This window comes from Prionailurus bengalensis, chromosome D4 (genome assembly GCF_016509475.1).
Source record: "Prionailurus bengalensis isolate Pbe53 chromosome D4, Fcat_Pben_1.1_paternal_pri, whole genome shotgun sequence".
Taxonomy (NCBI): domain Eukaryota; kingdom Metazoa; phylum Chordata; class Mammalia; order Carnivora; family Felidae; genus Prionailurus; species Prionailurus bengalensis.
In genome coordinates this window covers 80121784-80134201 of record NC_057359.1, presented here as the reverse complement: position 1 = coordinate 80134201, position 12418 = coordinate 80121784, and the positions used below count along the sequence as shown (strand labels likewise).

General features: G+C 41.6%; 2 protein-coding genes across 4 annotated transcripts in view; one reads left to right on the top strand and one right to left on the bottom strand.

Moving 5' to 3' along the window:
* Window positions 1-3346: 3346 nt before the first annotated feature.
* On the bottom strand, window positions 3347-5708 carry B3GALT9 (beta-1,3-galactosyltransferase 9). Its single transcript, XM_043565291.1, has 2 exons — window positions 5703-5708; window positions 3347-4450 (listed from the first exon to the last, which is right to left on the bottom strand). Exons 1-2 carry the CDS (start codon window positions 5706-5708, stop codon window positions 3347-3349), a joined length of 1110 nt encoding a protein of 369 aa, XP_043421226.1.
* Window positions 5709-8462: 2754 nt separating this feature from the next.
* The window catches only part of FBXW2 (F-box and WD repeat domain containing 2), a 28846-nt gene continuing 24890 nt past the window's right edge, over window positions 8463-12418 (top strand). For all 3 annotated transcript variants that reach the window (XM_043566760.1, XM_043566759.1, XM_043566758.1), the window contains exons 1-2: window positions 8463-8584; window positions 8687-8795. The gene's annotated coding sequence lies outside the window, so the exon portion shown is untranslated. The remainder of the gene's footprint in view (window positions 8585-8686; window positions 8796-12418) is intronic.

Sequence of the window (12418 nt, the reverse complement as noted above, 5' to 3'; positions counted from 1 at the left end):
CCTCAGTCACAGGTTTCTGGGTGAGTGTGTTATCTGAGTGTAACCGTTCAGAATCCAGAGATATGTTTCTTTTAGGCCATGGTGATGTTGATAAACCATCCCTGCTCTGTAACAAAATGGTCCTCAAGTTCCTGGAGTTCTCTTGTCCCTGGATTGATCATTTCACATTGATCAAACAGTGTGAGATTCTCGGTTCCACCATCTCCTATATCCCTCTGTGGGTCTATTTCTTCGTGTGTTTCCATACTAGTCATTTCTCTACAGCTAATACCACTAATTAGGCTACAGCAAAGTCTTTCCTGGCCTGAGAAACATTCTATCTCTTTAAGGTGACTTTGTTTAATCTCATTCATGAAGTTGATCTTATTCATTTGACATCAGAGTTCAGAGAGTGGCCCTCTCCTATGTGTGGCCTACGCACTCATTCTGACTTTGCACCTGTGACTTTTTTCTACGATTAAATAAAATTTGAAAATTATTATTTATTTCATACTTTATTTCACATTTAACACATAAACACTATTGACTGCTTATTATGTGCATGGCATTGGGAAAAAGTGTTAGACACTGTCCTAAATGCTAAGTTCATCTCATTCATATATATAAAAATTTTAATGTTTTATTTATGTTTTTATTAGAGCGTGAGGGAGGGGCAGAGAGAGAGGGAGACACAGAATCCTAAGCAGGCTCCAGGTTCTGAGCTGTCAGCACAGAGCCCGATGTGGGGCTCGAGCTCACAAAATGCAAGATCATGACCCGAGCCGAAGTTGGATGCTTAACTGACTGAGCCACCCAGACGTCCCAATCTCGTTTATATTTTTACATCTGTATTTCACAGATGAAGAAACCCGAGCTCGGAGAAGTTAAGTAGCTTATCTCAAAATCACACAGGTAGCAAGTGACTAATAGTGGAGGAAAACAGAAACAAATTTCTATCAGAAATAGAAATAGAACATTAGTGTATAGTAAGTACAAGAATAGAGAAAAACAGGAAACACCTACCCTAGACTTGAAGGAAGGTTTCTCAGAGAAGGAAACACCTGAAACTCGAAGAACCGGTAGGAGATAGTCAAGTGAGAAATAAAGGAGAGTAGCAGGGCAAGCAGGGGACAGACATGAAAACAGGAAACATTTGGGGGAACTACAAGGCGATACGGCCAAAGCCTGGAACTTAAAAGGGGAAAATTAATAAAATTCTTAATCATTACTACTCATGGTAGCTACTATTTCTTACAGATTGCACATTCCAGAGCCAGAATGTTAACCTGGCTTCCTGGTGGCTAGTCGAATGTTTTACTTGGTTATATTTTGAGGATAATAGCAGACAAATGTTTGTCAAGCATTGTTCTAAAAGCTTTTCATCTATGAACTCATGTTGCTCTTTTTCCTCTCCCAGGAATAAAATACTATTATTACCCTGTTTACACATGAGGCTGAGGCACAGCAGAGATAAGGAACTTGTACAAGATCACACAGCAGATAAGTGGAGCCAAGATTTGAACCTAAGCTGTTACACTCAGAACGTATGTTTTTAAATGCTACCTCTTCTTATCGGTCATCTTCTATGGGCCAAATCCAATGCTAGCTGCTTGACATGTCTCATTTAGTCCACGGGTCCTACAAGGCTGAATCTGTACATAGACTGAGGCTCAGTATATTTTAAAAATATATCCAGAAAGATGATGTAGTAAGTGTCATGGCAGAGATTTTCAAAGTGTATTACTTCGGGGACACCTAAAATTCCGAGGGCCCCAGAATGGGAACATTGAGCTAGTGCCTAGTTATTCCACAAGAGAAATCACCAAGTGTGTTGTGAGTTAAACTGTGTCCCCAAAAAAGGTAATGTTGAAATCCTAACCCCTGATTTTTGTCAATGTGACCTTATTTTGAAATAGAGTTTTTGCTGATGTCATCAAGTTAGGATGGGGTCATTTGGGTCCTAATCCAATGACTGATGTCCTTAGAAGAACGAGAAAATTTGGACACAGCACAGAGCAGAGATTATACAAAGTCCCAGACCCATGAGAGAAGGCCATGTGTGAAGATGGAGGCAGAGATTCAAGTGGTCTGTCCGCAAGCCAAAGAATGCTAAGCATGGTTGCCAACCACCAGAAGGTCGAAGAGACAAGGAAGGATTCTCCCTCACAGGCTTCAGAGAGAGCAGGGTCCTGCCAACACCTTGATTTCGTCTTCAAAACTAGTCTTTGGGGCGCCTGGGTGGCTCAGTCGGTTGAGCGTCCGACTTCAGCTCAGGTCACGAACTCGCGGTCCGTGAGTTCGAGCCCCGCGTCGGGCTCTGGGCTGATGGCTCGGAGCCTGGAGCCTGCTTCAGATTCTGGGTCTCCCTCTCTCTCTGCCCCTCCCCCGTTCATGCTCTGTCTCTCTCTGTCTCAACAATAAACAAATGTAAAAATTAAATAAATAAATAAATAAATAAATAAATAAATAAATAAAACTAGTCTTTAAAACTACAACAGATAGGGATGCCTGGGGTGGCTCAGGTCATGATCTCCACCGCTCGTGAGTTCGAGCCCCGCGTCGGGCTCTGGGCTGACAGCTCAGAGCCTGGAGCCTGCTTCCGATTCTGTGTCTCCCTCTCTCTGCCCCTCCCCTAGGCTCACTCTGTCTCTCAAAAATAAAGAAACATTAAAAAATTTGTCATACAAAATAAAACTAGAACAAATACATTTTTGTTGTTTTAAGTCACCGAGTTTGTGGTACTTTTTTTACAGCATTTCTAGGAAACTAACTCAGAGTGTACACATTAGCAGGGAATGTGAATGTGTCGCATCCCGTCTGTAAAGCACTGGCTAATTAGAACTTGATGAAAATTGCTTTACAAAGAGTTAGCTATCCAAGTCCATATACTGTGTGGTTCATACTTTTAAATTAAATGTAATTCCACTACCCAATGAGTAAAATGCTTCCTGCTTACATACAAGATGACAATTTTGTTCAACAAATTCCTTAGTGTTTGCCTTTAATTCTGAGCATTCGCAAAAATTAGTTGCCATTGCTATTGCTGAATCATGATAGTTCCACAGAATATGATTTTTATAAATTCAATGACTGTAAAGAGAAACAAGACTTTGGGTTATAATTAAATGTCATGTTCTCCCTTTTTTGGATAGAATGTTTTATTTTGAAGAGTGCTATCTCAACTTAGATTTCGTAACATGAAATCTCAATATGATGTAGTACATCTGAGCACTAGTAACATTTTGCAACTCGCTAAAACAAAGTACATAAAACACAAGGAAGGAGGGATGCTTTCTATAACGAGGTATGAGTTAATTTAAAAAGACCAAATTTATAGTAAAAAGCAAAAAAAAAAACCAAAACAAAACTAATCACCCAAATACATGCCATCATTTTTTATGGTACCCACGTGGAAACGTTTAAGGGTGTCAAAGTATGTCAGAAGTTTGCAGGAAATGAGCCCATAGTAAGTCTCAAACAGGGTACATTCTTTCCCACTGCTAATTTCCTTCCACGCCAGGGGCATTTCAATATCTGTAGTTTCTGAGGATGTAAAAATGAACTTATAGCAACATCTGTTGTATCTGATGTGCCTTTTTCCAGAAAACCTTGAACTGTGGATGGGTATAAGGCCAATAGACTTTGCACAAATTCCTATAAACACATCAGCAGGAACCATTATGGGTACTTCTTTGAAAACCACATACATCATCCGAGCCACATCTTGGGACATAATAAAAGCCTCGCCACTGCAGTAATCTGGGTAGTACTTTTCTGGGTACTCGCTGAAAGGGACAAATTCTTGACTATTAGGATCCCTGTTGGGTGTATCTTGATGGATAACTCTTCCTACATAGACATCCTCCAGGTGATCTTTCAGATTAAGAAGATAGTCTACCAAGCTCGGGACATTGACAAACATCTCTTCATCAACCTTAAGAATGAACAGGGCATTAGGGCAGAAAGTCACAGCCCACTGCGTCATCGTGATGATTTTCCGGGTTTGGTTCTCAGCACTGTCCAAGAAGATTCCTTGAATTATATCATTATTCTTATGGGACTCTTTGTCTATTTCTTGCTGGGTAGTTACCAAAACGGGCATTCCCAAAGCAAACAGTGTGAGAATGTGGTGCCCTTGAACACTGGTCACGTTACCCCAGGTTTTCCTGATGAGGTCCCGCCTTGTTCCATTTCCCGGGCTACTGAAGATAAGAGAGAGTAAAAATATATTCTTCCCTTTACACAGCTCCGACTGGCTCAGGATGTAATACTTGGAAAGATTACTTCTTAGGGGCTCCGTGTTCAATTTTCTTGCCTTCTCCTTAATTTCAAGAGCTTTCATATCCACATAAGGCAAAGCATGCAGAAAGTATTCTTCCACAAAATCAGCCCCAAAAAGCAAAGCATGAAACAGGATAACATTAAATAGAATGAAACACCACTGGTGAGTCCGAAGTCTGCAGAATGTCACCTAAATAAGACGAAAACACATGTTCATTCAAGCTTCGTCTCCATTCTTATTTTTGCTCCCACTGAATGCTATACATACTTCTTACAGCACTTAGAAATACACTATTTTAAGTGTTTCTCGTTTATTTTTGTTATCTGTCTCTCCCACTAGATCATGGTCTCCTGGACAGCTGGCAGAGAAGAGACAGCTCTCTCTTCTCCACTGTTGCAGAGTTCAGTATTTGGCGTGAAGGAGAAACTGAATAAAATGCTAGTTGGTTGTTTTCTCGCTTGTTTGGATGAAAGCCTACTTACTATATGCAAGGCACGGTGCTAGACATTGGAAAAGCAAAGAGGAATCAGGCATAGACATATGGATATAAAGTAACAAGCAGAATTATTGTGTTAAAAGCCTACAGGAAAATACATGATTTTTTTTTTCTGAAAGTGAAGCACTTGGATCAGTTTCTTCTCTAATTACAAAGGTCAAGGGCTATTTTTCCATGAAGTAGTTGCTTTTGTTGGCCAGTGAACAATGGCTACTATCAAACATTTACATCCTTCTACTATGACTTTCCAATTTAATCTGATACTGATTTCTGACATTGTCTGTTTTAGCGATGTCCCCTAATCCATTCAACACATCTGCCAATATGGGCAAATTCCCGCTATCTGCATAGCACCCCTTCAGAGATCTAGGATGGCTCTGTGCCAAGCTTACTCCACATCATCAAAGAAGATGGAAACTTTCCATCTGGAAGGGCATATACAGTATCGTAATATAACAGAGCAAGGGAACATTAAAGAAATTAAATTTCATTGGAGTTTGATTGACAAAGCCTTCCATAATAATAGATACCTCTTACTGAGCATTTGCAGTGTGTCAGGCACTGTGCTAAGCACTTTAAATGACTTAATTCGCTCAGCCTTGGTAACATCCCTTTCATATAGGTTATTTCCAAAATTAAGGTGAGCATCCAAGTTTAGTAACTTGCCAAAGATCATCTCAGTGGGTAAGGGCGTGGGGAAGGGTCATAATTGGAACTCAAGTCTGGGAGAGTCCAAAGCTTAACCACTGAGAATCCTGACCCCCATCTTTTCCTTTCCTATACCTAATGAACAGGCAACAAAACAAAACAAAACAAATCCCTGTAATTATAATCTGAATTCCATTCCATTTTCTCAAAGCTGATGATGTGCACATAGAAGAAACTTCAGCTTTCTCAAACCTATTTTAATAGATATCAAATGCTTCCAAGATTTAAGAAACTTACCTGCATGTTGTCTGTGAACCGTTTCAGGACTTTGGAAATTACTGAATCCAGATGCCAAAATTATGTCCAAATGTAGCTCTCAGCATCATTCCAGTCTAACAGCAATTGAGGTAAGGTGTTTTGTGCCTGAGACTTTAAGGATAAAGTTTCTTTCCAATCAACTTGAGCTTTTGTCCCAGAATACCTGCTGACTCCATAGGGAAGCAAGTGCAGATTATGTTACAGCTAGAGTGAATCCGGAACAAAGAATGGAGAACACAAACCTTTTCAAACGCTTCCAACCTTGTGTATGTTTTGAAACTGACCTGTTGCCGGTATGCTGAATTCCTGGTGAAATGTGTGTGGGAGTTGAAAGAGCAGTTCACCTACATCACCTCTCAAACATCATAATACAAGGAGAAATGTCATACAGTATGTTTTAGAGTGCTCTCAAGAAACTAAACGATTGGACTAGTTCCTGCTCCCTGGTATATGCATGTGTAAGACATGTACTAAAACATCAAGGAATACTTATCATCCCTAATGGGTGCGTTTTTTTTTTTTTCCTCCCCAAAGAAACATCGTATGAAAGTTTTGGTTTATGTCTCATTGGGAAGGATTTTGAATTCCTGGTATAGGCTATGCAAGAAGTTTACTGAATCAATTATATGTCACCCCAACTACCTACCCAGGCATTTTTTTTTTATCTCAAACTGGAAAACAACACATAGTCCATTTTAGCCAGAACTGAAGGAACTAAGCATTTGCTGTTTGCCATTTTCCTGGGGGCATGAATATGTAGGGATTATTCCAAACACTGTTTCTACCAGCAAGTTTAAGAAAGGAAACAACATTCAGCATATTTTCATGTTGCTGTCACATAAGCAGTTGTATTGAGCATTCTGTTTTCAGGCAGGGCTGAACCATTTTCGTCTTTTCACATGTTGATGTTCCTGCCTGCCACTCAGGGCATTTTTTTGTAATTGTTTGGCTAGGAAAAGTGTCAATGTTTGCTCAGCCATTTGTCATGCAATCTTGGAAATTTTTACAAAGTGGGAAAATCTAACCTAAAAAAAAATCATATGAAAGGAAATTTTTTTATACATTCTAAGTTTAACAACTAAATACAAATCCTATTTTGCAATTTTCATCTCTTAGAGCTATAAATTTTGCTCCCAGATCTCCTCTTGCTTCAATTTTGACAATTTGGTTTCTTTGTTCATGAGAAGGTCTAACAACATTGCCTCTAGAGCACCTCTGTCTGGGATTTTCAGTTTGATTCATCAAACTCCTACCACAATTTGTTTGCTACAAATTGATAGGGGGGCTTGTTTTTCTTAATTACCTTGGTATTGCTTTGCCTTTCATAGAGGTTATCTGATCTGCATACACGTCTTCCTAAAATTTCTTACAATGTTGTCATCAGTCACTGTTTGGCTTAGATGTCTACAGAGGCTTTCTGTTGCCTACCAAATCAAATTTGCTCTCGTGGAGCCTGACTTTCAAGACACCATACTTGGCTTCTACTTCACATAGTCAAATATGTATCTCCCATGTTTCAAGCGTACTAGATGGACTCAGGATGCTTGGCGCCTTGGTCATTCCCTAACACTAACTGGATACGTGACTGTCTTACTGTCTATATTACGTGTTCTATCTCTTGGACCAGTCTGTTCAATAGGGTAGCCATTAGCCACATGTGGCTATTTATATTTAAATTAATTAAAATTGTATTTCCTCAGTCACATTAGGCATTTTCAAGTGTTCAGTAGTCACAAGAGGCTAGTGGCTGCCTTATTAGACAATGTAAATAGGGGACATAATTGCTGAAAGTCCTTTTGGAAGGTGCTGGTATAAGATAGGCAGGTTCGCAGTTTATGAGCCCTTAGGGAGAGACAAGGAGAATTTCAGTTCTTGAAGTCGGGGGGGGGGGGGGGGGGGCGGGGGGGGGGCTGGGTTGAAATCCTAAGATAGCCGGTTATGATGACCTTAGGCAGGATGCTTAACCCTCTTTTGACCCGGGTTTCCTCATCTCTAAAAACAAGAATTAATAATAGTAACTACTATGCAGGGCTACTGTGGGAACTGAATGCGGTAACACAAAGTGATCAGGAGAGTGCCTGGCCCATAGGAAGCACACAATTTTTGTTCTTTGATGCTTAGAGATTTATGCTTCAGCTTTCAGTCCTCAGGAGGATCGCACGAGGAAGTACTATAACTGCTATGCAGAAGACGAATATAAATCCAGAGATGTTACGTAAGTAAGGCCAACGGCACAGCCGGAGTGTCAGAGCTGGGATTTGAACCTAGATCACCTGACTCCTTTGTTTCGTTCACTAAACCCTTAACTTGCTTTATTTTTTTCGTGAGCACTTGCTAAGACTTGCACCATGCCTTGCTTAGTTATTTATCTGTCAGCCTCCCCCGCTGGGATATAAACTCCAGGCGGCCGGGTATTTTTGTACTTTTTGCTCACTAACCCTATCTCCTAGAATAGTGTTTGGGACATGCATGATAGGCGGCTCAATGGGTTGTTTCACTTTGGACACGTCTCTGAAATTTTCCTCCCTCTCCTCCGAAAAGTGAGGATAAGGAAAAGCGCCACAGAGTTTGTGCAAGGTCGGATCGGTCCGACGAAGGACACCAAGGCTCCGGACAAATTCCGATACACGGCACGGAAGTAAGTCGAGGATGAAGCGCCACAGGTCCCAGCTATACTGCGCATGCTCCTCCTCCCTGGGCGCTCTCCTCAGCCCGCCCGCTTCCCCCTCGAGGCCGGGGCCGGAAGTGCACCCGCGTCCGCTGGGCGCCGCGGGCGGAGGGACGCGCGGAGATGACGCAGGCAGCACCGGAAGCCGCTCCCCTGTGAGGTTGCAGACCCCGAGCGGCGGCCGCTGGTCCAGGTCTGTATGTGAGGCGGGGCCCGGCCGGGGAGGGGGTTCTTAGGCGCCCGCGCCCCTGCTGACCAGCCGCGCCTCGGGCCGTTTGTCTTTCTCTCCCTGCAGGCGCCATGGCTGCGGAGCGGACCCGGCCGCTGCGAGGCTCTGGCGGCCCGAGCGCGCCTAGTCGGTGTGAGCCCGGCGCGAGGTCCCGGGCCCCGGGGCGCTCGCTCAGGTCAGTGCTGCGCGGAACACGACTCTGGGAGCAGGGAACCTGGGAGCGACGAACGGGCTGAAGGGATCTGGAGTTGATTTTAGAGATGGGAACATTGAGTCTCGGAGTTACTGCCTCTTAGTTCTCAGCTTCCTTAGCTGCGAAATGAGTTAACAATGATGTCCCAGGGCTGCCATGACTTTGAAAGATGATGAAGTGTGGAGAGGTGGTTTTGAAGTACAAAGCGCTGTATTAATGTGAGGGACTGCGCCGTAGTTGTGGGTATGCTATGGAAACAGGTGTGTATGTGGCGGGGGTGGGGGGGCGCTTGAACTACAGATAGCCATATTAATACTCAATAATAATGGTAACTGACGTTTCTCGGAGGCTTACAGCGTGTAGGGTACTGTGCTAAACGCTTTACGTGCATTATCCGATTTAAGCCTCACAAACACCCTTGCAGGGAATGCTGTTCCGAGGTTGCATTTTACAAGTCAAAGACTGGACTTGAGATTGGTGAAGTGACTTCCCCAGTGTCACTCGGCAACAAGTGGAGTTGCAGAGTCTGGATTTTATAAACACTGTATTCTTTCCGAGCTGTTTGTATTCATCTCAAAACCAAAGGCGAGATGAATAAATAAGTTGTAATATTAAGTTGTAATAATAAGTTGTAAGATTTTAAACAAGTTGTATATTCACATGGTTTTAAATTCAAGAAAGGGCTCCTCACGCCTGTTCCTCAGCTCTCCAGGTTTCTCTGGAGGCAACCAGTGTTACCAGCTTCTTGAATATTCCAAAGATACCTTGGGTGTGTGTAAGTTTATAAATCCAGATACACGTTTTCAAAACCTCTGTACTGTAACAAGCTGATTATGCTTGATGAGAAACCAGGGAAGATGAAGCCTCGGGCTTCCGAACAACAAATGTCTTGTTTTCACTCTTAACTAGGCCAGGTCCTGGTGGAGGAGAGGAAAACGTACATGTGATGTTTTATCCAGAACATCTATCTCTAGTAAGACCTAGCAGTATATAGGTTTTGTTTTGTTTGTGACGGTGGGAAGCTAGGTAAGATGTTAAATTGCTTAACTTCCTATGGGACCCTGGGAAAGTCACTCCACCTGTCGGGTCATAAATCTCATTTATTAGTTAAGGGCAATAGTACTGATACTTTCCTTGAAGTTCTGATAATCAAATGAAATAATGTCTATGAGTAGTACTTGAATCTTTTAAACCAATACAAATATGAGAGTTGCCACAGGGAACATAGGGAATTAAGGGTAGAACCAGAGACCAAACCCAGGCCTCCTGGCTTCCAATTTTGCAGTCTTCATCATACCCATTTCGGAGCTTTGTGATTGTTAATATTGAAGGCAGAAGGACAAGTTTAATGTTTAATCTCAAGTCGGGGGGAGGGGAAGGCAAGACAGCATGGAGTGTGGGTACAGACACAAATGCACCTAGCAGGAAATTCTAGCCTCAACTCAATAACTGGCCTTAATTATAAAATTAAACCCCAGTAAGTTTGAGTCCGTGGATTTTTCTTCCATGTATTTTAAGCCAATTTAAGGGAAAGTTTATGGTAAGGATCATAGGGTTGAAAGGGTTGTTAGTAGTCCTGTCTATTCCAGCCTTAGGGCTGCTGAAAGCTTTCCTGGCCAGTATTCATAATAATAAAACTAACAAAAGTACCACCCCTGCTCAATTTCTGAGTTTCCCAGCCCTCAAAGTGAGAGATAGCTTCCATTTTACAGATAGAACTGAAGTTTAGAAGTTGGTCAGAGATGCCCATGATCACGTAGGAAGTGGGTAAATCACTGAAAGACTTGACTGACTCCAAAGCATTTTCATATATACCTCATTCTGCCTCTGTTTCTAACTGTCCTTGGCTTTCCCAGTAATGGGAATCTCACCATTCTGGAGGCAGCCCCTACATTGTTGGAAATCTCCTGATGATTTAGAAGTTCCTCCTAATGGGGAGCCTGAGTGGCTCAGTCAGTTAAGTGTCCAACTCTTGATCTCAAGCACAGGTCTTTTTTCTTTTAATTTTTATTTATTATTGAAAGATAGAGTCAGAGCGTGAGCAGGGGAGGGGCAGAGGGAGAGGGAGACACAGAATCTGAAGCAGGCTCCAGGCTCTGAGCTGTCAGCACAGAGCCTGACGCGGGGCTCGAACTCACAAACCGCGAGATCCTGACCTAAGCCGAAGTCAGATGAAGTCGGACGCTTAACCGACTGAGCCACCCAGGCGCCCCACTCAAGCACAGGTCTTAATCTCAGGGTTGTGTGTTCAAGCCTCTCATTAGGCTCTGCGCTGGGCGTGAAGCCTACTTAAAAAAAAATAAAAGCTCCTCCATGTGTTGAATTGAAATCCTGCTTCCTGAAGTTTTCCCCTGGGGGCCTTGTGCAGCCAGTATGTGATATTCCTACAGGCTCTCTAAAATTCATTTTATACCTGTGACCTTAAGAAAGTTACCTCCAAAGTCTTTTTTTTTTTTTTTTTTTTTTTTTTTTTTTTTTTTTAGAAAAGTAAATACTGGTGTTTTCTAATAGTGCAGAGTAGAGGAAAAAATTCTTATTATGGGTTAAGAGAATATATGAATCTCAGAAATGGCTGGGTTTTTTAAAGGCTCTCACTGAAAAGTTTGTCCCATAATTTTCTGTGGTGTCATGACTACATTAATTTGGCATGCTGTAAGATGTGTCTTAGTTTTTGTTAATGGTGCGAACCTACCTGATAACGTTTTCATGGGTATTACAAATTTGCCTTGTGGTCATTTAAATAATAATTCAGCTTACTTACGTGTAAACATTTCTATGATGGATGTGTGGATATTCATGTGTGTGTAGGTGTAGGTGTGATAGAGGAAGAAGCCCCCCATGCTTTTTCACTGTAGAAAAGGATTCCTGGGCAGATGTTTTGGTGGAAGGTTTTAATTGGCCAGTATTAATTAATTAGCTATGGTGACATTTTGTGGGTGTCCAAAGAAAAGAGTTGTTTTGCCTTGCTATGAGTGGTTTTTTCCAAGTAAAAAATTTCTGGAAATGTTGAAGATAGAAGGTTGTTTGGCTTCAGGAGGAGGTAGTGTGTTAACTTCTGTTGTTGATTAAACTTTTGGTGAACTGATTATTTTTTGGCTGCCAGGTAAATCCTTAAACTAATAAATCCTGCCTAGCCCAAACCCTGAGGATTCCAGAATATTATTTTATTTTTAAAGTCCATTCACTGTTCCAAAAACCAAAATTATTGGGTAGTAGATGATGTGATTGGAAAGTTTGGTTGCATTTACTGTTTTTTGTCTGATAACATTCTGGCCAAATTTGATATTGGGAAATTAATGAAAAGGACTTTTACTGACCTTACGTGAACAAAGTTGGAAGGTGAGATCTGGCTTTTGATGTAGACCTCATCTAGGTGACATTTATGGGAAAAATTTTATTTTCCTCTTCGACATTAATTTAGATACTAATGTTTTTAATCTATGTGTCAGGATTCTTTTTTTTTCTAAATATAATTTTATTTTAAATTCCAGTATAGTTAACATACAGTGTTATATTAGTTTCACATGTACAATATCATGATTCTACAGTTCCGTCACCCAGTGCTTATCACAAGTGCACTCCTTAATCCCCATCACCTATTTCAC